At 48.5% G+C, this 24825-nt stretch overlaps 1 protein-coding gene and 1 long non-coding RNA gene across 3 annotated transcripts; one reads left to right on the forward strand and one right to left on the reverse strand.

Moving 5' to 3' along the window:
* Positions 1 to 396: 396 nt before the first annotated feature.
* On the reverse strand, positions 397 to 23036 carry CLIC6 (CLIC family member 6). 2 transcript variants are annotated; one of them, XM_023926774.2, is made up of 6 exons: positions 20445 to 23036; positions 4901 to 5010; positions 4556 to 4681; positions 3152 to 3258; positions 2307 to 2488; positions 397 to 709 (listed from the first exon to the last, which is right to left on the reverse strand). In XM_023926774.2, the coding sequence occupies exons 1-6, from the start codon at positions 23034 to 23036 to the stop codon at positions 548 to 550; spliced, it is 3279 nt and encodes a 1092-aa protein (XP_023782542.2). In that variant the 3' UTR covers positions 397 to 547. The 2 variants fall into 2 exon arrangements, with proteins under 2 accessions (XP_023782542.2, XP_086740020.1); XM_086883894.1 differs by lacking the exon at positions 20445 to 23036 and adding an exon at positions 6636 to 6971.
* On the forward strand, positions 15662 to 20016 carry LOC147653871 (uncharacterized). Its single transcript, XR_015285323.1, has 2 exons — positions 15662 to 16413; positions 17652 to 20016. It is a non-coding gene; the product is annotated as an uncharacterized LOC147653871 (long non-coding RNA).
* Positions 23037 to 24825: the final 1789 nt, after the last annotated feature.

Consider the following 24825-nt stretch of genomic DNA (forward strand, 5'->3'; position numbering starts at 1 on the left):
TGGGAAAAGGAATTGTTCTTGGTGGAGCTGCCCTGCGAGGCTCCAGCCCACACGAGAGGCCTGGGGGACATCAGGTGTTGTCCCAGCTGCAGGTTGGGCTCTGCCCTGGGTCACTCAGGGGCTGCTGGTTCAGGGCAGTGAAGCAGATAGAAACCATCCAGTCAAAGGTGAATTTTGGCCAGAAGTGTGAAGCAGAGACCAGGGTCAGCAAGTTCAAGGTGTTCCAACAGGCCTATTTCATCCCAAAATGCAGCAGTTTAGACTGAGCTATTGCTGTAAGTGTGTGACCTACACTGCCTCCCAAAATCCTACAGATCTTTACTATTGATGGATGCCTTTTCCTTGGAATAACTACTGACTTTCCAGCGTGCAAAACACACAAACACACACACACAATTTAAGAAGGAGTAAATAATGCAATACAATCATTATAAAAGGATTGGCCAATAGCAGAACTTAAAATCACACCGCAGAATCTCTGCTGGTTTTTGCTTTCCCAGCTTGGCTGTTGCCAATCACAGAAACAATAAACAGAGGCATCTTCTGGTTACTTCATTCTTTTTGCCACATCCAAATATGCATATTCAATCTCCTGATCAGCAGGGCACGTGTTTGTAAATTCATCTCTCGCATACGCGTTTTTCAAGTATCTGGAAATCCCTGTCATTTCGGGTGGGAAATGAAAATTTCGGTATTTTTTTGCAACGACCTTTCATTAAAAGAAAAGAAAAAAGAAAAGAAAACCATCATTACATATCTAATGTGCAAATCTCAAATATCCCAAGCCTACTCTTTATGCCCGTTTTTCATTTCCAGTTTGTGAGTCTGGTGGTGTTGGGAAAGAAGAGGGAAAAACATAAAAAGAAGATATGGGATGAAGAAAGGTGCTGAACTCCCTTTAAAGGATTTGTTTGTGTCTACATCTATATATCTTGTTAAAGTTATGCAAAGCCATGTGGAGCAGTAGAACAAACTGGAAGAGATACAGTTTAACCCAGCAAAGATAAACCTGAATTAACAGAATAATCCTACAGGAATAAATTGGCCTGTACTTGGAAACTTTCAGTAAAACAGGAAAAGATTGAATTAAACCCCTTCATTTCAAATGATCAGGGAAGACAACTCTTGGCTGAGCCCTAATCCCTGCCTGCAGGCAGCAAGGGTGATGTGACAGGGTAGCATTTCCTCCTCTGTCCTTCTCCAGGCATTCACCTGTCCCGAGGGGATTCTGCCCCGTGCTGGCCCCGGCTGCTTCCCAAGGTTTGCTGTGCCTGAGTGTGGGAAAGGGCTCATCCCTGGCTGCTGTCTGGGATAGGATCAGCCAGGAGATGGCTGGGCAGTTTTCACTAGTGGAGGTGTTGGAAAGCGATGGGATCCCCTCTTCCTCTGACAGAGCGGGAGTGTAACAGGAAACTTCCAGAAGTGACCTTGTTTGAAAATCAGTGGAATTCCAGTGTGGTCATTTCCCTTCCAGAGCCTCGCAGAGTAGAATCCCAGAATCCCAGAATCCCAGAATCCCAGAATCCCAGAATCCCAGAATGGTTTGGTTGGAGGGACCTTAAAGCTCATCTTGTTCCACCCCTGCCATGGCAGGGACACCTCCCAGGTGCTCCCAATGTCCAGCCTGGCCTTGGGCACTGCCAGGGATCCAGGGGCAGCCCCAGCTGCTCTGGCAATTCCATGCCAGCCCCTGCCCACCCTGCCAGGGAACAATTCCTGCCCAAGATCCCAAGATCCAGCCCTGCCCTCTGCCCCTGGCAGCCATTCCCTGGCTCCTGGCCCTGCAGGCCTTTGTGAAAAATCCCTCTCCATCATGGTGGGCTGTGACAACACCAGTCCCGGGTCACTGGAGCTGTTCAGGTGTGTGTGGATGCTCCACAGCCTGCAAGAGGAGAATTGGAGCCTTGCCTAAGAAGCAATGAGTGGAGGTCACCCTGTCAGAATTGGAAATTAAACATGGAAGAGACAGAAATTGGGATGGACAATACAATAACCTTCCTTGGCTGTGGTCTTGTGCACTTTGCATGTGAAATGCAGATGAGAACACTTCTCTGCAGCCCTGAATTGAGCACTCATTTCACCCTTTGGCTGTGAGAAGCTCAGCCACTGCAGTCACAGCACAGATACGAAACAGCCCCTGCAGACCTGCAGCCATCCAAGTGAGGATCACCCTGGCTGTGCTGCAGGGAAATGGCCTCAGTGTCCCTGGGTGTGCACTCAGAGAAAGGATCCCTCTGCCATCTAGAAAAGGGTTTCAGCTGCTGTGCTTCCCTTCTCTCCAGGAGGCCAAAAAAGCAAATGCAAACCTTGATTATGTGGAGCTTTGGTAGGAGGTTGCAGTCTGCTAAAGTGAGCTCATCTCCATCCAGGAATTTCCGGCTGGAAACAGTGATCTCCTCCGTGCTGTAAGCATCGATTTCATCGGGCAAGGGGCTATTTAAATAGTTGTCCAGCTTCTTCAGGGCTTTAAGCAAAGATTTTTCCAAATCTGGGTTAAGACAATAAAAAGATCATTCAAGCCTGTACCAAGGTCCCTGTGACACCGTGCGACTCCTGCATCCTGTCTCCTGGCAGCAGCCCAGACATCTGGCTGTGCCAACTCCTGCAATTCCTTGATCCTAGGCTCAAATTAGGATTAAATTAATGCTGGGATAAGGGCTCTAAGGAGCTAAAGGGAGTTCTGGGAAAAACCATCCTGGGGCCACGTTACCAGGAATGGCTCCTCAAACCCTCTCTCACAGGAGAGGATTTCTCCCTAATGTTTCATCTCACCCTGCCCTCCTCCAGCCTAGAGCCATTCGTGAGGGTCCTGCTTTAGGGATGTGCCAAGGGGCTGGAGTCCTCATTATTTCTGGAGATAGGGAATCTCTCACTTCCAGAGGGCTTTTGGCAAAGCTGTGGGGAAGGTGCAGCCTCACAAACCCAGAGCTGAAGGAGTGAGGTGGAATTGGTGATCCCATGGTCACAGCAGTTTTTGCTTTCACCGACTCCTGGAATCCTCCATTAAAGGAGGCACAAATTTCCAAAGCCTCCACACTCTGGAATATCCCTGTTTAACCTGAGCTGGAAATGGGACATCTCCAACAGTGTCCTACAACTGCACAGGTCTGGTTTCTCCTCCCAGGGCTGACAGCAGGACTGCAGCACCTACTTTCATTTGCATCTTTTCTTGGGTTCTTTATAAACGCAGAGAATTTTGCAAAGACGTCATTTCCTGCAGAGTTCGACTCGGGGTGCTTCGGTGCAAGTTTGGGATACCTGAGAAGTTCAGGGAAACAAAAAGAAGTGACTCAATTATCTTTTATTTTTTATCTCCACTAATTAATACACATTTGTTTGTAGGGTGACCACATAGAGCCACACAGGATTCAAAGGGAACCATCCTAAACTAAAAATCACTTATTTTAAACCCTCCCTAAATAATCTTTGCCTGGGGACAATGGGAAATGATGCTTATTGCTGCAAGCACTGTCCAAATATCCCAGGGTGTCTCCCAGGCTTTCTCCTCCAGAGGTGAGACTGCCTGGAATGTGGTTCCTGGAGGGAAAATCCCCACTTGAAGGAGCTGCTGCTCCTCTCAGGCTCCTGGCCCGGCCCACACGGGGCATCAGCAAGCTGACAGCACCATTCCAGGAGCTGGAGCTGCCAGGGATGCATAAAAATGGAAAAAACTGTAAGCAAGCAGCTGCTTCCCTGGTTTAAGTCAGGTTTGGCTGCTTGAGAAGGGAGTGTAAAGAGGGGACTGATATCCCAGAGGAGAAAAATCTCTGTGGGGTAGGGGACACAACGCTGGGACAACAGAGGGCAGAGGGGTTTGGGAAGAGCTGCTTGGATGGGGGAGCCAAATCCAAAACTCAGACCCTTGTGCAGCCTGGTGGACCCACGTGGACACTCTGAAAGAGCCCCAGCACATCCACTGTGCACGAGGTACTCACTGCCCTCGGCTTCACCGAATCCCAGAATCACCAGGGCTGGAAAACACCTTCAGCACCATCCAGTCCCACCATCCCCACCCCAAACCACCTCCCCAGGGGCCACAGATGAACACTTCCAGAGATGCTGATCCACCCTGGGCAGCTCATTCCAATGCCTGACCACTCTTGAATGGAAAACCTTTTTCCAGTCTCCAGTCTGAACCTCCCTTGGCATAACTCGAGGCCATTTCCTCTCACGCCTTCACTTGGGACATGGCAGAAGAGCCCGACCCCACCTCACTGCAGTGTCCTTCAGGTGGTTTTAGAGGGCAGCGAGGTTTCCCTGAGCTTCCCTTTGCCCAGGAAGAACAATTATTTGTGTGGTGTGAAGGGGGAGCCTCAAGCAGGGAAAAGGTTTCAGCAGCAGCCCCCAGGTTTCCACAGGATGGATTCCATGCCCGGGAATGACCCAGCAGCGAGCTCGGGATGAAGGACAACAGTGGGAGCGGCACAGCCGTGACTTGGGGACAACCTGGGGACACCCCAGTGACACCCCCAGCTCCAGCTCTGTTCAAAGTCAGCCCTGGGCTGGAGCAGCCCCTGGGGATCCCCCCACCCTGAGGGGACCGGGCATGCGGTACCGGGGCGGCGCCAGCTTTTCCTCCAAGAATTCCTCGATCTTATTGACGTCGGTTTTCACTTCCCCATCGAAGGTCATGAACGGGGGGTTGGTGCCCGGGGCCAGGTTCTGCAGGTCTGCAGGTTTTCTGGGAAAGAAAAAGCCATAAAAAATTCCTCTCCCTCCTTTCTCTGAGCCCCTTTAGGCACTGGAAGGGACCCTGAGGTATCCTCAGAACTGCTTCTTCTCCAGGCTGGACACACCCAGCTCTCCCAGGCTGGCAGAAAAGAGTCACCCTTTAAAATCCCCGTTTTGGAACAGCTGTGCTACAAAGGTAAAATCTCAGAATTAAAAGGCACAATCTCACCTTTTCAGATCCACGGTTGTGACATTAAATATGACCCCTTTGAGCCACAGGATCATAAAGAGGCGCTGAGAGAACGGGCAGTTCCCAATACTTTCCCCATCACTGCCAGCCTACAATTGGAAAAATTACAAATTATAAACACATCTGTGTATAAATCACAGCAGCCCCTCCAAAGGAAACAGCCTCCACCTCATTTATCTATGTGGACACAAATCTGCACGAGTCACTGCAAGATTAAAATGAGTTAAATCAGTTTATAAGCACAGGAAAGAAACAGAGAAATATTTATCAGCCTGAACAGAGATAAATGATGTCTAAAGCACTGAAGGGAACAAGCAGAATAAATCAATTATTATTGATAATAATCAATTATTATCAACCCAAAGGGCTGAAACCCTGAAGAAGGTGGCTATGAACTGTTGCTCTCAGATAATTTATATTGCAATTTGTTAAGAGGCTTTGTTAAAATGAGGCAAAGTCTTGCAGAGGTTCTGCTGAGTGAGATTTCGTGTAACACTGCAAGAGATTGGGGGTTTCATTTTTAAGCCCTTCACATGATTCTCCTAAAGCACAGCTTTAAAATTTAGATTAAATCAGGGGCAGAAGTATTAGAACCCAAGTGCCTTACAGTTAATAGGTTAATTCTTGAAGGTTTGCAGCCCTTATAACCCAACAAGACATGAATCAAACCAATTCTGTTTGTCCTGTTTCCCTCACTCAATGCTTTTGGAGTCAGAGGTACAGGAAATATTCCTTTATCTGTGCTGAGAGGCTCTGACACCCAGGAGAGCACTGAGTTTAGCCTAAAACCATGGAGACACCTTCTAAAGTAAAGAAACTGGGAATGTGAGTGTGCAAGTTAGAGTTATCCTGAATCACTGGGTGAATAAATAGAATTTGGAGTTTTTGGTATATTAATAAGTGAATCCAAGATGGAGACTTTGGGGTGTTGTCTCTTTCTTCTCGTTCTTCTTGTTGTTGTCCTTCTTTTTCTTGTTGTCCTTCTTTTTCTTGTTGTCCTTCTTTTTCTTGTTGTCCTTTTTCTTGTTGTCCTTTTTCTTGTTGTCCTTTTTCTTGTTGTCCTTCTTCTTCTTCTTCTTCTTCTTCTTCTTCTTCTTCTTCTTCTTCTTCTTCTTCTTCTTCTTCTTCTTCTTCTTCTTCTTCTTCTTCTTCTTCTTCTTCTTCTTCTTCTTCTCCTTCTCCTCCCTCTCCCTCTCCCTCTCCCTCTCCCTCTCCCTCTCCCTCTCCCTCTCCCTCTCCCTCTCCCTCTCCTTCTCCTTCTCCTTCTCCTTCTCCTTCTCCTTCTCCTTCTCCTTCTTCTCCTTCTCCTCCTTCTCCTTCTCCTTCTCCTTCTTCGTGTTTTTGGGTAATATGAGGGGATTGGATAAAGAAATCCACATTGCAGCAGCACACAGATGTTGGGTCATGGGGTTCACTAAAGAAAATAAATGACTTGGCATTTGATTATTGGGTAAATAGACACATAAAAGGCTTTGGAGAGTTTCTTCACCTCTCCATTTTCCCATTATTGTCTTAGTGTGTGGAGCTCTTTGTGTATATGGAATATAGATAAGGAAAGAATAAACAGCAGAGCCCAAACACGAGAAAACAGCCCCTCAGTCCTGGGGAAAAGAAGCCAAGCACCAGTGTCACCGTGACACAAAGCTATCAAACAAATCTCAAATACAACAGCAAAAACTCCTCCACATAAACAAACACACCACACAGCGCTCACCTTCACAAAGAGCTCGATGGCTGGAAAAAAGGGCCTGGCCTGGAGCAGGCAGGAGCTCGAGGGGTGCATGGCAAGGACTGGATAAATTCTGCTTCTCCCTCTGAACCTGAGGAATCTCCCTGGGTAAATCCCCGTGCTCTGTGCCCCACAAGCACCAGGAAAACCAGGAGTGCCTCCAGCACTGCCAGGGGGATGAGAACTCTCAAAAATGCTGGAACAGCTGGACTGCTGGGCTGGAAAAGCCTTGTTTCTATCAGGAAAGCTTTGTTTGTAGGTGGCAAAGCTGAGAGCTGCTCAAAAGCTGCCATTGTGGTTTTCCTCCTACTCAGAGCAGCTGCTGGCAGCCAGGAGACACAGAACTGCTGTGGATCTTGCAAAAAATGACCCTGAAACGCTGCCAGCACGGCTTAGAACGGAGCGGAATGCACAACAGCTCCATTTGGCTTTGTGCTGCCTCTGATGTGTTACTCACCCCAAAGGGCAGAGGAGGGGAGGAGGCTTGTGGGGACCCCTCGGTGCTGGGATGGGCACCCTCACCCTGTGCCAGGCTGTGCCAGGGAGAAGCAGCAGCCTGGGGACACTGGAGGAGCAGGCAGGTGCATCTGGAGAGGAGCTGGATCCCAGCAGCTCCTTCCCAGCTGCACCTCTGCAAATGGAGTTGCCACGATCCTGCTGTCCTTGCTGTGTACCCAACACACCAGTTGGGACTGGGAGGGATCCTAAAGCCCACCCAGAGCCACCCCTGCCATGGCAGGGACACCTCCTGCTGTCCCAGGTGCTCCAAACTCCATCCAAACTGGCCCTGGGCCTTTCCAGGGCTGGGGAATCCACACCCTCTGTGGGTACTCTGCTCCCTGGGCCTCCTCTGTGCTGGAGAGTGAAGAAAATCAGAGGGACTGAGGCACTTTGGGCAGCTGAGGTGACCAAGGGAGCTCCTGAGGATGCAGGGAGAGGCCTCGGTGACACCCACAGGGATGTGAGCTCTGACAGGGACAATCTGAGGGATTCTGCTGATACCAGCTCAGGGTGAGCACAGAATCCCAGAATTACTGAGGTGGGAAGAACCTTCCAGGACCACCCAGCCCCTCCCAGCCCCACCCCAAGCCCTGTCCCCAAGGGCCACATCCAGACTGCGACAATTCCAGCGACTCCAAACCTCCCTGGGCAGCTCATCCCAAGGCCTGACCGCTCTGTGAGGGAAATTTTCTTTCCCAGTCTCCAACCTGAGCCTCCCCTGGTGCCATTTGAGGCCGTTTCCTCTCATTTTTTCCCCTGTCCCCTCCTGCCAGGGACTTGTGCAGAGCCACAAGGGCCCCCTGAGCCTCCTTTGCTCCAGGCTCAGCCCCTTTCCCAGCTCCCTCAGCCCCTCCTGGTGTTTTCCACACCCTAAAAATGTCTTTTTTCTAGACACAATTGTGTTTTGGCAGCGTGTGTGAGAGATACCCCCTTTTAACTAAAACAAATAAAAATAGAATATTAAAAATAAGGTTTAATTTTAATTTTTCTTCGATTTTAAATGCCCCCCTCCATCCCTGGAGGAGTCCAAGGCCAGGCTGGAGCACCCTGGGACAGTGGGAGATGTCCCTGCCTGTGGCAGAGGGTGACACTGGATGATCCTTAAGGTCCCTCCCAACATGAACCACTCTGTGATTCCATGAAAAATATATAAAAATAATTTTAACATATTAAAACCATATAGTGTCTGTATAAAACCTTTTAAAAATCCAAAATTACTTCTGTCTGGCAATAGTACTGCTGTTAAAAAACATCATAAAAATTAAAATTTCAATTAATTTTTTGTTCACTCAATGCAACTCTAATGCACTTATTAACATTTTATATTATATTTGGGTCAAATCACATCCAATCCAAAGCTTTTGGGCAGGAAGGGATCACCTGGAATTTTCTCTCTGTTTTCATTCCATGGCCTCAGGCTGGAGAAAAAACACCCAAACACTGAATTTTACAGAGTCCTTTTGATGCCACCTACTGGGCCTGAAATGTCTCTCTTGAGAGAACTCGAGATGCTGAAATTGGAATTTCAGGCTGAATTTTAAGATACAACAGAAGCAATTAAAAATACATTTTCAGGGAGAAAGTACCAATTTTGCCACTTATTATTCCAATGTTTTTCGACAGCTCCAGAGCTCTGCCTACCCACCAATACCCAACTCTAAAATCAGATATTTCCAGCTGCTGTATATTTTCTCAGCCAAAAAACAGAAAAAAAATCCCCATGTTTAAAATGTAGCTGGTGGTTTCTGCAGATAAATTTCATTTTTGGTACTTCCAGGGGTGACTCTTGCTGAGTGTGACATTCCCAAAGGGAAATTCAACAAGAGAGGTGTGAAAACCTCCTTCAGGTAAAAAAAAAAATGTATTTTCCCTTCATTTTTTTTTAAATTTAAGAGCAAAATAAACCCTTTCCACTATCCCAGGTTGCTCCAAGTTTTATTTAAGTTGGCCTTGGGCACTTCCAGGGATGGGGCAGCCACAGCTTCTCTGGGAATTCCATTCCAGGGCCTCATAGGGAAGAGGGAAAGTTTTATTTTCTCCATAGGGAAAGAAACCTTTGGAGCAGCTTCCAGGCACTGTGAACTCAGTACTGAATAAACACAGAATGAGGAGTATTTAAATAATATTTTTAAAGTGAGGAGTCTGCTCCTGACTTCAAATCAAACAAATTCTATTCACAGACCATTAGCAGGGGTGTGGGAATGCCAGAGGGTTTTTGGAAGTGTTTTTATAAAACCCTGTGTAGATTAAAGGTTTTTGGCCAAAGCTGGGCCTAAAAGAGACACCAAGGGGAAGGGGATGAAAGGAATGCAGAGCAGCTGAAGGTGATAAAAGGAATTAACTTTCCACCAAAGGTGATGGAAGGAATTAACTTTCCACCTGCACAGCTTTAGTGAGCGCAGGGCTGCTCTGAGCTGGGTGCTGCTGATCAGGGATCAGGAGAATTGGCTCAAGGCTGAGTTTATCTCAAACAGAGCATCAAACTGAGACAGGGCAGGGCTGCTCTGCCCTTCAATGGGGCTTTGGGCTCAGATCCCACCTGCACGAACCAGGAAACTCTTCCTTGTAAATTATTAAGGATTATTTTTGTTTCTTTTTTCTCTCTCTTGATTCTGTTGTGCTTCTTCTGTGATTTTTTTCACTCCTGGATTTCTCAGCTTCTCTGAGCTCTCCTTGGGGATGTTCCCTCACTGGGAATTCTGTTTATCCCAGTTCCTTTGGGATGTTCCCTCACTGGAATTCTGTTTATCCCAGTTCCTTTGGGATGTTCCCTCACTGGAATTCTGTTTATCCCAGTTCCTTTGGGATGTTCCCTCACTGGAATTCTGTTTATCCCAGTTCCTTTGGGATGTTCCCTCACTGGAATTCTGTTTATCCCAGTTCCTTTGGGATGTTCCCTCACTGGAATTCTGTTTATCCCAGTTCTCCAGCTCAGGACAAAAACTCCAAAGCTCGTTAGGATTTTGTTTCTCGTGTTTATTGGGATGTTATCACAAAACCTGGCAGCTCTCTCCAGACTCTCTGCACAAGTTTAATTCACCATAACCTGGCTCACTTTGGGCTCTGAAAGCACAAAATGGCCCTGAACACTCAGTTCTTTTATCTTTATACTCATTCTTACCCAATTAACAATAGACATGTAAATTATTTTAATTTAATATTATTAATTAAAATTATTTTAATTTAATTTAAATTTAATTTAATGACCCAATGACCCATCACCTGTGTGCTGCACTGTGACATTTTCTATCCAATCACTCACTATTACCCAAAAACCTCTGGAAGAAGAAGATGAAGAAGAAAGAAGAAGGAAAAGAAACAACATTGTAAATGCTCCACCTTGTCTTCTGCTCTCTAAATTTAAACTTTTTCAACCAATGACTTAAAAAAAACTCTCTAATTTACACACTCACACTTTTTTAGCTTTTTCTATCTGACTTTAACAGTTGTTTTCATGTATCACCATGAAAAGACGCTCATAAATTTCATATTGTATGAAATTCAGTGTTTTTCTGGATCTCAGAGCTCAGCATCAGGAACAAGGGCACACACTCTGTATCTCAGACTCCAAAATTGCTCCCTGACATTTTAAATCTTGGCCAGGTTTATCCTGGCCATTGATTATCTCCTAACAGCCAACAATTCTGTTTTTTAGCTTTCCCATTCTGTTTTGGTTTCTGGAATTTGATATTCTTGCTTTCAAGCAGAGTTGGAGTCGATTTACAGCCATTGTTTTATTTTAGGTTTCATGACTCGTATGTTCAATAAAGCTCTTAATTAGAAATTGTTCTTTGAATGCTCCTGGTCCTCAGGCCACGATCAGGATTAAAAAAGGGCTGGATATTTATGGGATGTCTCCCTCAGCCCTGTTTTCCTGTACTGAGCAGAGCTCCCAGCTCAAGGGGGTGACACCAACTGGAAATTCTAATTCTCTCTAGACAGCAGAGAGGAAGATGAGGCTGAAGCTGTAATTTCACAGAATTATGGAATCATGGAATGGTTTGGAAAGGAACCTAAAACTCATCCAGTGCCAGCCCTGCCATGGCAGGGCCACCTCCCACTGTCCCAGGAGCTCCCAATGTCCAGCCTGGCCTTGGGCACTGCCAGGGATCCAGGGGCAGCCCCAGCTTTTTGGGAATTTTATTCCAGAGCCTCCTCACCCTCCCAGGGAAGGATTTTCCCTCTGGATCCAACTCCCTCTCTCCCCTGCGTGCCCAGAGCCAGCTCAGGACACAGAACATTTCTTCTCTCCCTGCTGTATTTACTGCCCATGGGCTGCTGGGTAAGTAATTACTGCAGAAATTAACTTAATCACCCTGTAATTCATTAAATGTTTTTGAGGGAGAAATTCTCCTTCATTAAGAAACAACTTTGTGGCCCTCAGCTTTTTACCTTTGAGCAGGTGCTTTATAAATAATGAGAAACAAAAGCCTAAACTCAGTCCTGCTACTTAGATCAAATACCCACTTAAATTTGATTTTGATATTAAAACCTGCCCAGTATTTCCACACCTTTCCAGTTCTGATACATGTTATAAATAAATGAACTATTAAATGATAATTCTAAAAAGTGAGCAAAAACCAAGGGAGAGCAGGTGAAAATTAAAATGTGAAATATCTTGGATTGCATTTTTAGAGGCTGTGGTTTAGTACCATTCACCTTACTTACAATTAAGAGATTAAAAATTAAATTTATGTGTGAAGGCACTCTTTACAAAAGGGGAAAATAAACGAATTCTGTGATGCTACAACTCTGCTGTTGTCATGGGCCAGGCCCCTCATGGTGTCACAGGAATTTATTAAAAAATATTTTTTTTTAAAAAAAAAAATCCCTAAAATCCATGAAACTACAAAGGAAAAATTCAAATTTCAGGTTTCTTTTCTCAAATGTGTCTCCCCACACCAGACCTGCATTTAAAGCCACTGCAGTAACTCCAGGATTTAGCAGAGCCTGGGGCAGTGCAGGGAAAATTAAATGGAAAAATTAATGGGGAAATGAAATTGTGGACTGAAAGACTGAAAAACTTGAGCTGCACTTCAGCAAAATTTAAATTAATCTTGCCCAATTTGGGAGTACCTTTCTCCAGCAGGAGTAATTATCATTTTGCAATTTTGATTTGAATTTTGAGTTATCCTTGGTTTGTGCTTCACTCCACCTCCAGTTGATTGGAGTCATCACCATTTGGTTGCTTTTTCAGCAGATGATGAAAATAAATTCTTGTCAGAAGAATGATTTTAGAATGATTTTAGGATGATTTTAGGATGATTTTAGGATGATTTTAGGATGATTTTAGGACGATTTTAGGACGATTTTAGGATGATTTTAGGATGATTTTAGAATGATTTTAGAATGATTTTAGGATGATTTTAGGATGATTTTAGGATGATTTTAGGATGATTTTAGAATGATTTTAGGATGATTTTAGGATGATTTTAGAAGGAAATTCCTCCCTGTGAGGGTGGGGGAGCATCCCTGGGAGTGTCCAAGGCCAGCTCAGCCCTCTGATCACTCCCTTTGAGCCTTATCCAGTCTATAATTTGAATTTTCAAGATTATTTTCAAGCCCTTGTCAGGAGAGGAAGCAAACCTTGAGCTTTTTAAGCAAACCCAGAGGGGGAATCAGAGCCAGGAGACGCCGCCCAGTTCCAGGTCAGCGGTTTGGATCTCCCAGCAGTGATTCCCAAACTTCCTCGCGCCGGGAATTCCGCAGGGTTTGCGTCCCTGGGAACATTCCCAGGTCACAAGCAGCAGCCCAAATGCTATTACCCATTTATCCTGTTACAGGAATTATCCTTAAATCCCTCCCTGCTATTCCTAATCCCCGTTTAATAACGTGGCGAGGCGCCAGCTCAACCTGGAGACAAAAAACCTTCACATCCCTCGGAAATTCTTGCAGGGAATTACTTCAACAAAAGGGTTTTATATTCCTGAATATGTTATAGGGCTGGGAAAAACGGATTAAAGGGAATTTCTGGGATACATCCTGTTTTACACTGCACTTTTACTGACCCTACAACACAGCTGGGCTGCTTCAAGCTAAATACAAAAACTGTAACAAAAAATATATATAAAAAATATCTATATGCTTCTATATAGATAAAAACTAATAATTTATATAGATATAAATTATAAGTTGTATTATATATATAACATAATATATATTATATAAAATATATAATATAATATATTATATAATAAATAATATATAATATAATATATTATATTAAATATATAATATAAAATATACTTATATAATATTATATATATTTATTTATAAACTTATTTATTATATTATAAATTTATTTTTGTATTATATAAAATCATATATAAATTGATGTGTATATCAATTTTATAGATGTATATAAAATTATTACATAAATTTTATGTAGAAAATACAGTAAAAACTGAAATTATACATATATGTATAAGTTAATATATATAAATGGTATACAATCCATAGAAACAAAACAATATATATAAATTATATGTATAAAATACCTGTGATTTGTGCTGGAAACCAATAAGTAAAGAAATAAGAAATACTCAAATAAAGAAGTTATTTTGTGCAGTTTCAAGTAGAAAATACTTTGCCAATAATATTCCTAATTTAAATCAAGAGGTAAAAGTGAAATATTAAAAGAATAGGGGAGTTTTTTTCACCTCCAAGAATTTGTGATCTTTTGGTCCACATAGAATAAAATAAATCCTGTCAGCTGCAGTGGGAAGGCGCCCTCCAAGAACATTTAAAAATTGAATAAAAAGACTTTCCATTCCCAGATTAAATTCCAATTCCAGGTTATTCTCCATCCTGCTCTTCCCAGTACCTCCCTTCTTTGGGAAATGAGGAGAAACACAGCATTGCTAATTAAAATAGAGCTTTTAATGATTCACTGCAGGAATGCTATTTAAAACCCACTGGGTGTAAGGCTGATCTTTGTGGACAGGATTGTCCCTGTGATCCCAGATCCTGGAGAATCCCCTTGGAGCTCCTGGCAGAGGGAGCTGATGGCTTTGCTGGTGGCTCTTTTATCACAGGCTCCAAAATGTTGAAGTCTTTTGGGTATATTTGGGCCCTGTTTTGAGTTTCACCTGCTCCATTATGAAAAAACTGATTTATTTTTTTATTATTTTAAATTTTTTTTTGTATTTACAAAACGCTCCTCTTCTCTAAGAGCTTTTAAAAACCATTTCCAAAGCAGGCACCAGGGAAATGTCAATGATTCACCAAGGCACAAATGGGAATTTTCCTGCAATTTGAGACAATGTTTAACTTGTTTGTACCTGCCCCGTTTGAATAACTCAGAGAAGGCTTTGCTTTCACTGCTCCCGTTCTGCTGTTTGACTCTGGTCTCTGACAACTCCATTTCTGAATATTTGCAATATTCTCACATGTGCACAAATTTCAGCACATGGAGAGAAATGAAACAAAAAGAGAAATTCCACCTTTGTCCTTCTGCCTGCAACAGCAGTGCCAGGCTGTCAAAGCAGTTTTCTTGGAGAAATTCGGCGTTTTGAGGAAGGAATTAAAACCTTTCAGTGCTGACAGTGCTGTCATTGAGAGCAACTGGAATGGAGTCACTGAATTGAGTTTTTATCAGGAAATAATCAGACATTGCAAATGGAAATGCAGTCAAGGCCTTATCACAGGGACATTTTATCACCTCAGCAAGGAGATTTTGGGTCACCTTCCCAAGGGTGAAGACTTGGGCAGAGGCAGGAGGACAAGCAATTAAATTTTAAATAATCAGGGAATATCCTGAGCTGGAAGGGATCATCCAGTGCCAGCCCTGGCCCTGCACAGACCCCCCAACAATCCCAGCCTGGGCATCCCTGGTGGAGCTCTGGCAGCCTCAGGGCTGTTCCCATTCCCTGCTCAGTGCCCCAAAACCCTCAGGAGAAACAAAAAAAAGGAAGCTGTAGGACCTTTCCAGGGGAAAAAAGGGAATACACTCAGTGATGGCACAGGAGGAAGTCTCCACACTTCACTTCCCCTTCCATCAACTCTGAAATTTTCCTTTCTCTGCCTGATTCCCTTTCCCAGCTCTCTCTGGTTAAACACTATAAAACTGCAATCACCAGGAATAAACATCCTGGAAAATCCTGGGCATGCTGAGAACTTCCATTATCACTTCTGCTTCACAGAATTTAAACTAACAAAGAGTCATAAATATGGATTTGCACACAACACTGGCAGAAAGGCCTTACACTGGCAGGTGGTATTTCCATAAAAATCTCACTGATGGAATCCCAGAATGGTTTGGGTTGGAAGGACCTTAAAGATTACCTCATTCCAAACCCCTGCCATGGGCAGGGACACCTTCTACTGCAATTTTTTTGTTTAAAGAAGGCTCTTTACAAAGTTTCCCCTGATGTTTTTAATAATTGTATTTTAGTATAGTTACGTTTTCCAAGTTATTGGTCAAATCACTTTCCAGAAAATCACTCCCCACAGTCTAATGGTTTTATATTTGTGAATATAATTCCCTAGACTGGTTTGTTGTTCTTCTACAGAAAACATCAATCAGGCTTCAAATTGAACAGGCAGAGTGAAAAGTCCCTGGCAGAGCTGCAGGATAATCCCCTCAGCCCCAAATGATCACATTTGGAAGAGCCCTCCAAGCTCATCCAGTGCCACCATCACAACCTCTCAACCATGTCCCACATCCAGAAGAAACACTTCCAGGGAAGTTCCAGAGGAAGGCTGAGGTTTTCTAACAGGATTTAGGGACTGAAGTTTAATTTCAGACACCAGGGACTGAGGGCACAAGGAACACTTCCCCCCTTGGCCCTGCTCTGTGCTGCCCACAGGTGAGAACAGGTTTTATAAAGACAAAATTCAGGAGCACAGGCACCATGGGTGGAATTTGGGCAGCTGGCTGATCTCATCAGGAGACTCTGCTGGTTCCAGCCAGCACAAAATCCAAGCTGTGCCCTGGGCCTGGATCAGGAGAGGGTTCCCTGTTTAATGAAGGGCTTACACAGCACGTGACTTTAAGCTTGTGCTTAAAGCAAAACACACGGTGTGGGGCTTTACTGCAGCAGTCAGCTGGGAGGAAATAAAAATAGGAATAGGGCCAGGAAGCTTTGAAGACCTTGACTTTCTTTCAATTTTTTTTTAATTTTTTTTTTTCTTTTTCCTAAAACCAACCTTCAAACCACCGAGATCGGCCCTGGGAGTGAAGAGAGGCCTGAGGCCTGGACAGGCCTGGGGGAACATGGAGATTTAACATTTCCAAAGCACCAGCAAAGGATGATTCCAGCAGGTATTTACCTAAAGAGGTTGTGGTTCCTCAACCTCTTTCCTTATCCCTGGAATTATCCAGAGTCAGGTTGGACAGGGCTTGGAACAATCTGGGATAGTGGAAGGTGTCCCTATGGGATGGGCTTTGAGGCCCTTTCCAACCCAAACCAATCATTGATTCTGACTAAACCATACAAAAATAACTTAGATGCAACTTCATATTTCTGATCACTGATTTCTATCTGTAGGTTTATGTCAACCTAGGAAGGGAGGTTGGTCTGTCAGTTGTCTAAATCCCAGGAATCACCAAGGTGGGAAAAGCCCTTCAGGATCACCCAGCCCCAGCACCATCAGCCCAAACCCTGTCCCCAGGGGTCACTTCCAGACTCCTCTGGGACATTCCCAGGGACTCCAAACATCCCTGGGCAGCTCATCCCAAGGCCTGACCGCTTTCATAGGGAAAATTTTTGTTGTGATCTCCAATCTGCCCCTCTCCTGGTGCCATTTAGGGCCATTTGGAGCCCTGGGACACGGTAGCAGAGCCTGACCCCCCTCACTGCCCCTCCTGGCAGGGTGTTGTAGAAGGATCCCCCTGAGCCTCCTTTTCTCCAGGCTGAGCCCCTTTCCCAGCTCCCTCAGCCATTCTTGGGATCACAGAAAGGTTTGGGTTGGAAGGGACCTCAAAGCCCATCTCATCCCCAGAAAAGCTGCTGCTCACGGTGCCCCCAGCACACCAAACAACCCGGAGAGTTCCCAGCAGAATTCGTAATGCCAGTTCCTCTTAAGCTGCTTTAGGGAACCTGGAATTGCCATATTCCAGCTGAAAAAAAACACTCAAAGGGAGCTGTGAGAGAGCAAATACCGACAGGAGGGGAGCCAGCTTCCTGCTTTGGAAGAAATGCTGCTTTGGTGCTTTTTGTGCAGCCAAGGAGCCCAAATCACACAGCCCTGGGGCTGTGCTGATCCTGCTGGGCACAACTTTATAACCTTTTTTTTATTTCTGGGATAACTTTCACTGAATCCCTGAATCCCTGAGGCTGGAAAAGCCCTCCCAGCCCATGGAGTCCCAGCTGTGCCCCATGCCCACCTTGTCACCAGCCCAAAGCTTTCAGAACTCCTCAGTTAAAAAAGCAAAAAGGTCTCATTGACGATGCAAATGAAAATATCCAAAGGAATGGTGGAGGGGAGAAACTTACAGAAAAATGTCAGGATTTTAAATGACAGGATTTTTAAAGTTAAATCTTAACTTTTCTTTTCAAGTGGCTGTGATGTGGCACCTGAGGTCCTGCAGAAGATCCAAGGAGTGGAGCTCAGGAAGGATGAAAACAAGGAGTGAGGAGAAGGGAGCAGAACCCTGGAGCTGGTGGAACTCTGCACACAGAAATCTTTAATTTCACTTATTGAGACCATTGAAATACTGAGCTCCTGGGGTGAATCTGCACTAAAAAAAGGTCCATAAACAGCTGCCCACCTGGATTTGGACACAGCACAATTTTTGGCTGTATAAACCCCACTCACCTCAATCAGTTACACCCTGAGTGAGGTTGAAAAATCAAGATTTTCAGCACCAGCACCTGCTCAGTGATGCCAATGCCAAAGTTTACAGCAAGCACCAGGTGCAGCACAGACTCCACTCAATGGGAATCCAGGTGTTCCAGGGAGCTGAGGGTAAGAAATCCACGGATTTCTTACCTACAGCACTCACAGCTCAGCTGCTACTTTATAATTTAAGTTCTATTTAAGGCCCAGATTCATCACATCAGAGAAAAGAATTTTTTTTAAAATTTTTTCTTTTTGTAGGAAGCCCCCATTCCCATTTAAACTGGGGGCACAGACTCTGGAGGCAGGAATGGAGTTGTTCCCATTTCTGTACTCCCAGCAAAGCTTTTCCTTTCTCATTTTTTAGTCCTTTCTGTAACTCTGCACAGCCCAGTGTAAAGTCACTCAAGGATATCTCAGGAGAGGGGCAAGGAAATTCTGCTGCAGATAAATAACCCCTGGCTCTGATGGGAATGAAATCATCCTCTGAATGCAGATAAATGATTTATCCAAACTGGATAAATCCCCCTGCTTTTCCTTGGATAAAATCTATCACCTTGTGCTCATGGTCAGCTTTGACTAAAATCCATTTAACCCTGAAAATGAAGAAGAAATGTTTTTGGAGATGAGAAAGGCCTTGTGCTCCAACTGGGTTGTTTGGCCAAGTGTTTGTGGTACAGGGAAATCCTTGGGAGTCTTTGGAATTTTTTTGGAAGAATCAGTTGTGATTCTGTTGAGTTTTCCATCTATAAATAATTAAATCATTTCAACTTAGAAATAAACTCTTAAGTCTTAGATAAATGTTCTGTTGCATAAAATTAATGGAGTGAATTTTGGTGAGAATTCAAATGGTTAAAAAGGAATAAATTCAGACATTTACAGAAGTTTTCTGATCCATAAAGGGCTTTTGCTACAGAGAGGGGTAAAAAGCCCTTGAGGAGCAGAGAGCACAAGGTACCAGGGACACTGAATTCCCAAGGAAAGGAGATCTGGATGACCTTTGGGGAAATTTACCTTTGAAACACCTGGAATAATGGGTATTCTTATCTAAAGAAAACAACTGCTATTGTTCCATGGGCAAGTGTAAATCAGGGAGCAGCCAGGGAAAGCCTCAAGGGAATTCTGATGTTTTGTTCTTCCAGGGTTTTTTTTTCCCCTGAGGCTGATGCTTCTTAGATTATCACTGACAGAGCACCAAGCTTTTTAATGTTGGCCTGAGCTAGGATAAAATTCCCCAGCAGGGGAACTGCCAGGATTATTCCAGCACTATTCCTGTGTTGTTTTCTTGTGCATTTTCTCCCATTTAGGGATTTATTTTTTCTCTGTATTTGTATCGTGCTATCAAACCACGGCATGGCCATTCTGGTACCATTTGGCTTTTTTTTCCCCCTTTTCCTGGAGAAACTCGTGCCAACCTGTAACTAAAAACAAATCCAATCCAAACTACAAAAATCCAGCTCCAGGTGAGGTAAAAATACTCAAGCTTTGTAATACAGAAATAATTAGAAAAGCAGCTGGATTGTTTTCTAAGCATTCTTAAATTACCAATATTAAACCCATCACAAAAATGCTCCTCCCTTCTCCTTCTGCCTTTATTAATTCACAAATATTTTCAAAGCCCACATTTAATCCCAAGATTTGGGGACCACGGAGTCACAACAAATGCTCTTATTCTCTAGGCTGCTCTCTCATTTTGGCCATGTTTTCCTCCCATAGAGTGGAAGGCACCAAGTTTTAATTTTAATTTTCGTTTTAATGTGAATTCTGGCTGGCAGAAGCAGCCTCAGCCAGCTCAGGAGGAACAGGATGGGATGGTTTGTAGAGGAAAAGGTCCCAAATGCCTTCTGCTTCCCCAGGTTTATTTCCTTAGCTTTATGTTTATCCCACCCCACTCCACATTTTAGTCCAGAGGGGTCAGAGAAGAGGGAAGAAATCACCTCCAGATGCTCTCTGCACACTGAAAATCACCATCTGATAAAGACTCTGTGGATGGCTGCTGTTCCCATGCCAAATCCCAGGGATTTTGGTGGGATCCCAGCCACAGGATAGAAATGTTTAAAGCTCTACTCAATAAAATACCACAAATTAGTTTTGGTTTCCCCCCTTTTTTTCCCCCCATTTCCCTGTAACCCAGATCTTACTTTCAAACAAACACCAACTGGACAATTACAATTACTCTTTACTGACTGTGAATTCAGCCAAAATTTGGGACGATTCTCTGAATGTCGCCCGTAATTCGTGTTAGAAAATCCCAGCATCACCTTTGAAATGACATTTCCCAGGCTCTTCCCTGTCAGCCCCTATATGAGAACCCCTCTCCCTGCATTTTGGACACCTGAAAATGCACGGAGAACTCCTTACGTTTCCTGAAGGGATGAGGAGCCAGAGACAAGTTTACATCGGGCGTTAATAACCAAATCACCTTAGCCAGGCCACATTTAAATGCCTCTCACCGCAGGGATCCTGGAAGAGGAGATTCCCTACGGACATTCCCCGGCAGCCCCAGACGCCTACCTTGACGAAGAGGGAGATGTCGTGTTCCTGCTTCTCCTCCTCCTCCTCCTCCTCCAGGGCGCTCGGCGAGCCCGTCCCGTCCTCCCGGAGCAGCGCCCGGTGCCGCTCCCCGTTCAGGCTCCGATCCTCGGCATCCCAGCCGCTCTCGGGGCCGGGGCTGCCGCTGCCCGCTGGCCCCGGGGCTCCTGTCCCCGCTGCCGGTCCCCGCTCCGCATCGCCACCGGGGCCGCCCGGGGACCGGGGAGCGCCAGCGGGGACCCCTTGGGCGGGCAAGGCCACCTGCGGTGCCCCGCGGCTCTCGGCAGCATCCGCGCTGCGCTCCGCAGGGACCGAGCCTGCGGGGGCTGCGTCCTGCCCCGCATCCCTGGGGACTGTCCCAGAAACCGGGGCTACCTCCTGCCCCGCATCCCTGGGGACTGGAACTGCCTCCTGCACCTCATCCCTGGGGACTGTCCCAGAAACCGGGGCTGCCTCCTGCACCGCATCCCTGGGGACTGGAACTGCGTCCTGCACCTCATCCCTGGGGACTGGAACTGCCTCCTGCACCTCATCCCTGGGGACTGGAACTGCGTCCTGCCCCGCATCCCTGGGGACTGGAACTGCGTCCTGCCCCGCATCCCTGGGGACTGGAACTGCGTCCTGCCCCGCATCCCTGGGGACTGGAACTGCCAGGGTTTCCTCCTGCACCGCATCCCTGGGGACTGGAACTGCCTCCTGCCCTGCATCCCTGGGGACTGTCCCAGAAACCGGGGCTGCCTCCTGCACTTCATCCCTGGGGACTGGAACTGCGTCCTGCCCCGCATCCCTGGGGACTGGAACTGCGTCCTGCACCTCATCCCTGGGGACTGGAACTGCCTCCTGCCCTGCATCCCTGGGCACTGGAACTGCCTCCTGCACCGCATCCCTGGGGACTGTCCCAGAAACCGGGGCTGCCTCCTGCCCCGCATCCCTGGGGACTGGAACTGCCAGGGTTTCCTCCTGCCCCTCATCCCTGGGGACTGTCCCAGAAACCGGGGCTGCCTCCTGCACTTCATCCCTGGGGACTGTCACATCAGCTGGAACTGCGTCCTGCACCGCATCCCTGGGGACTGGAACTGCGTCCTGCGCCTCATCCTCGGGGACTGTCCCTGCCAGGGTTTCCTCCCGCACCGCATCCCTGGGGACTGTCACATCTGCTGGAGCTGCGTCCTGCACCTCATTCTCGGGGACTGGAACCGCCTCCTGCACCTCATCCTTGCGGACCGTCCCTGCCGGGGCTGCCTCCCGCACCGCATCCCTGGGGACTGGAGCTTCCTCCTGCACCGCATCCCCGGGGACCGTCCCTGCTGGAGTTTCCTGCTGCACCCCATCCTTGGGGATTGTCCCCAACGCCTCCTCAGGGACTGTCCCTGCCGGGGCTGCCTCCTGCACCGCATCCTCGGACCCTGCTGGAGCTTCCTCCCGCGCCTCATCTTTGGGGAGTGTCCCAGACTGGGTTTCCTCCTGCACCGCATCCTCAGGGACCGTCCCTGCCGGGGCTACGTCCCGCAGCTCATCCTTGGGGATTGTCTCCAACACCTCCCTGGGGACTGTCCCAGATGCGGATTCTTCCTGCACCGCATCCTTAGCGACTGTCCCCAGCACTTCCTCAGAGACTGTCCCTGCCTGAGCTGCCTCCTGCACCTCATCCCTGGGGACTGTCCCCACCGGGGCCGCCCCTTCCTCAGGGACTGTCCCAGCCGGGGCTGCCTCCTGCACCTCACCCTTAGGGACTGTCCCCAGCGCCTTTTCGGGGACTGCCACATCAGCCGGGGCTGCCTCCTGCACCGCACCCGCATCCTCGGGGACTGTCCCCGCTGGAGCTGTCGCCGCAGCCTCCTCGGGCTCTGTCGGGGCTGCCTCTCGCTCCGCATCCTCAGGGACTGTCCCGGACGGAGTTTCCTCTCTCAGAGCTCCCTCGGCGTCTGTCCCGGACGGGGCTGTCGCGACAGCCTCCTCGGGCTCTGTTCCTTCTGGGGCCGCCTGTCCTTGCGCCTCTGCGGGCTCTGTCCTCGATGGCTCTGTCGCCTCTGCTTCCCCGGGCTCTCCTGCCGTCGGGGCTTCCTCCGTCACCGCCTCGGTCACCTGGGGCTCCGTCCCCGCCGGGGCCACCCCCACATCCTCGGGCTCCGGGGCTGCCTCTTCCTTCGCCGCCTCCGTCGGAACCGCGGCCGCGTCCTCGGGCTCCGTCCCCGCCGGGGCTGCCCCTTCGGGCTCCGTGCCCGCCGCCGGTGCCACCGCCTCTCCCTCGGGCTCTGCCCCGGCCGGCGCGGAGCCCTCGGGCCCGTCCATCGCCCCCGCGGCCCCCGGCTGCCCCTGGTCCCCCGGGCTGTCCCCGCCGGGCTCCCGCCGCTCCGCGCTCGGTGTCCCCGGGCTGTCGGGGGAGCCGCCGGTCCCGGGGGGCTCCGGCGCCGCCTCCGCGCTCACCCGCGGCCGCTCCGCGGGCCCGTCCGGGGGCTCGGCCGCGGCCTCGGGGCACAGCCCGGCCCCAGCGGCCCCCGCCGCCGCCTCGTCCTCGCCTCCCTCCCGCGGGACATCGCTGCTCTCCGGGGGCCGCCCCGGGCTCTCCGCCATGCCGGGCTGCCCGGGACCGCCGGGACGCGCGGGACGAGCCGGAGCAGCGGAGCGGCCGCGGAGCAGCGCCGGGCACGGCCGGGGGGAACGGGGCGGGGACAGCGCGGGGCCCGGGGCGGTGGGGCCGGGGCTGCGCTCCTCCCCTGTGCCCGCCCCGCTCCGGGCACTGCCCCTGCCCGGGCACTGTCCCTGTCCCTGCCCGGGGACAACCCCTGCCCGGGTACAGCCCCTGCCCGGGTACAGCTCCTGTCCCTGCCCGGGCACAGCTCCTGTCCTTGCCCGGACACTGTCCCTGTCCCTGTCCCTGTCCCTGCCCGGGTACAGCTCCTGTCCCTGCCCGGGCACAGCTCCTGTCCTTGCCCGGACACTGTCCTTGTCCCTGTCCCTGTCCCTGTCCCTGTCCCTGCCCGGGTACAGCCCCTGCCCGGGCACTGTCCCTGTCCCCGCCCGGGCACAGCTCCTGTCCCTGCCCGGGTACAGCCCCTGCCCGGGTACAGCTCCTGTCCCTGCCCGGGCACAGCTCCTGTCCTTGCCCGGACACTGTCCCTGTCCCTGTCCCTGTCCCTGTCCCTGTCCCTGTCCCTGTCCCTGTCCCTGCCCGGGCACAGCTCCTGTTCCTGCCCGGGTGTAGCTCCTGTTCCTGCCCGGGTACAGCTCCTGTCCCTGCGCGGACACTGTCCCTGCCCCTCTCCGGGCACAGCTCCTGTCCTTGCCCGGGCACTGTCCCTGTCCCTGCCCGGGCACAGCTCCTGTCCTTGCCCGGGCACTGTCCCTGCCCCTCTCCGGGCACAGCTCCTGCCCCGTCCCGCTCCTGCCCGGGCACAGCCCCAGCCCAGCCACGCTGTGCAGAAGCCACGGGGGGCACCGAGCGCTGCCCCGGCCACCCCCGCCCCGCAGGCACCGGAGTGGCCAAAAATCTTCTCATTGTGTGTGTGTGTGTGTGTGTGTGTGTGTGTGTGTGTGTGTGTGTGTGTGTCCCTCGCACCCCACCTCCCCAAACCCCCTCTGTGGCCGGGTGTCCCTGGCACTGCTGCCCCCAGCCTGGCACACACCGGGCTGAGGAGGGTGAGGCTGATTTCCCACAGCAGGTGTAGCAAGGCACCCTCTGAACATCCACAGTACTGCTGAGGCGCTGGAACTGGCACAGCCCCGGCTTGTTAAAAACAACATCGGGCTGCTCCAAAGGTTGTTAAAAAGGGAAATGTGTGCTCGTGAAAGTTGTAAAAGGGAACAACGCAACCCTCTGTAAAGAATGAAAGACCTGGATTTGCACGCTTTGAAGTGGTTTTCGTTCATGTGCGAGGATGCTCTCCGAGATTGCGTTTAAATGGGATGAGAAACGCCGGGTCCTGGGCAGAGAAATAACAACTTCTCCTTCGGGTAAGGAAAATAATCCTCATTTTCTAGGTGCAGACAGAACAGCGGAGGCAGAATTGGCTGGCAGGAGTGAGGTATCCTAACTAAAACCCCCAACAGTTAAACACAGTTTATATTTGTGTGTATAAACCCATTTTTTATATTTAACAGGGGGCAGAGCAGGGATGGAACCCGGGGGTTTGGAAGGGGTGTGAAGGGGGAAGATGCAGCCAACAGGAAATCCTACAGAATAAATCATGGCAGGAGGTCAAACGCTCTGCCCTGATAAAAAATGAACAGCCAAAGCAAAGAACAATCCTGCAGCTCTTTGATGATGAGGTTCATTGCAAACGAGACAAAAGAATGGATGGAGGTCGCTGTGCTCAGAAGAAACGTTCCTGGAAGGTTTTAGGAACAGAGGCTCATGAAGGTT

The sequence above is a fragment of the Cyanistes caeruleus genome, chromosome 3 (genome assembly GCF_971803275.1).
Source record: "Cyanistes caeruleus chromosome 3, bCyaCae1.hap1.1, whole genome shotgun sequence".
In the NCBI taxonomy this organism is placed as follows: Eukaryota; Metazoa; Chordata; class Aves; order Passeriformes; family Paridae; genus Cyanistes; species Cyanistes caeruleus.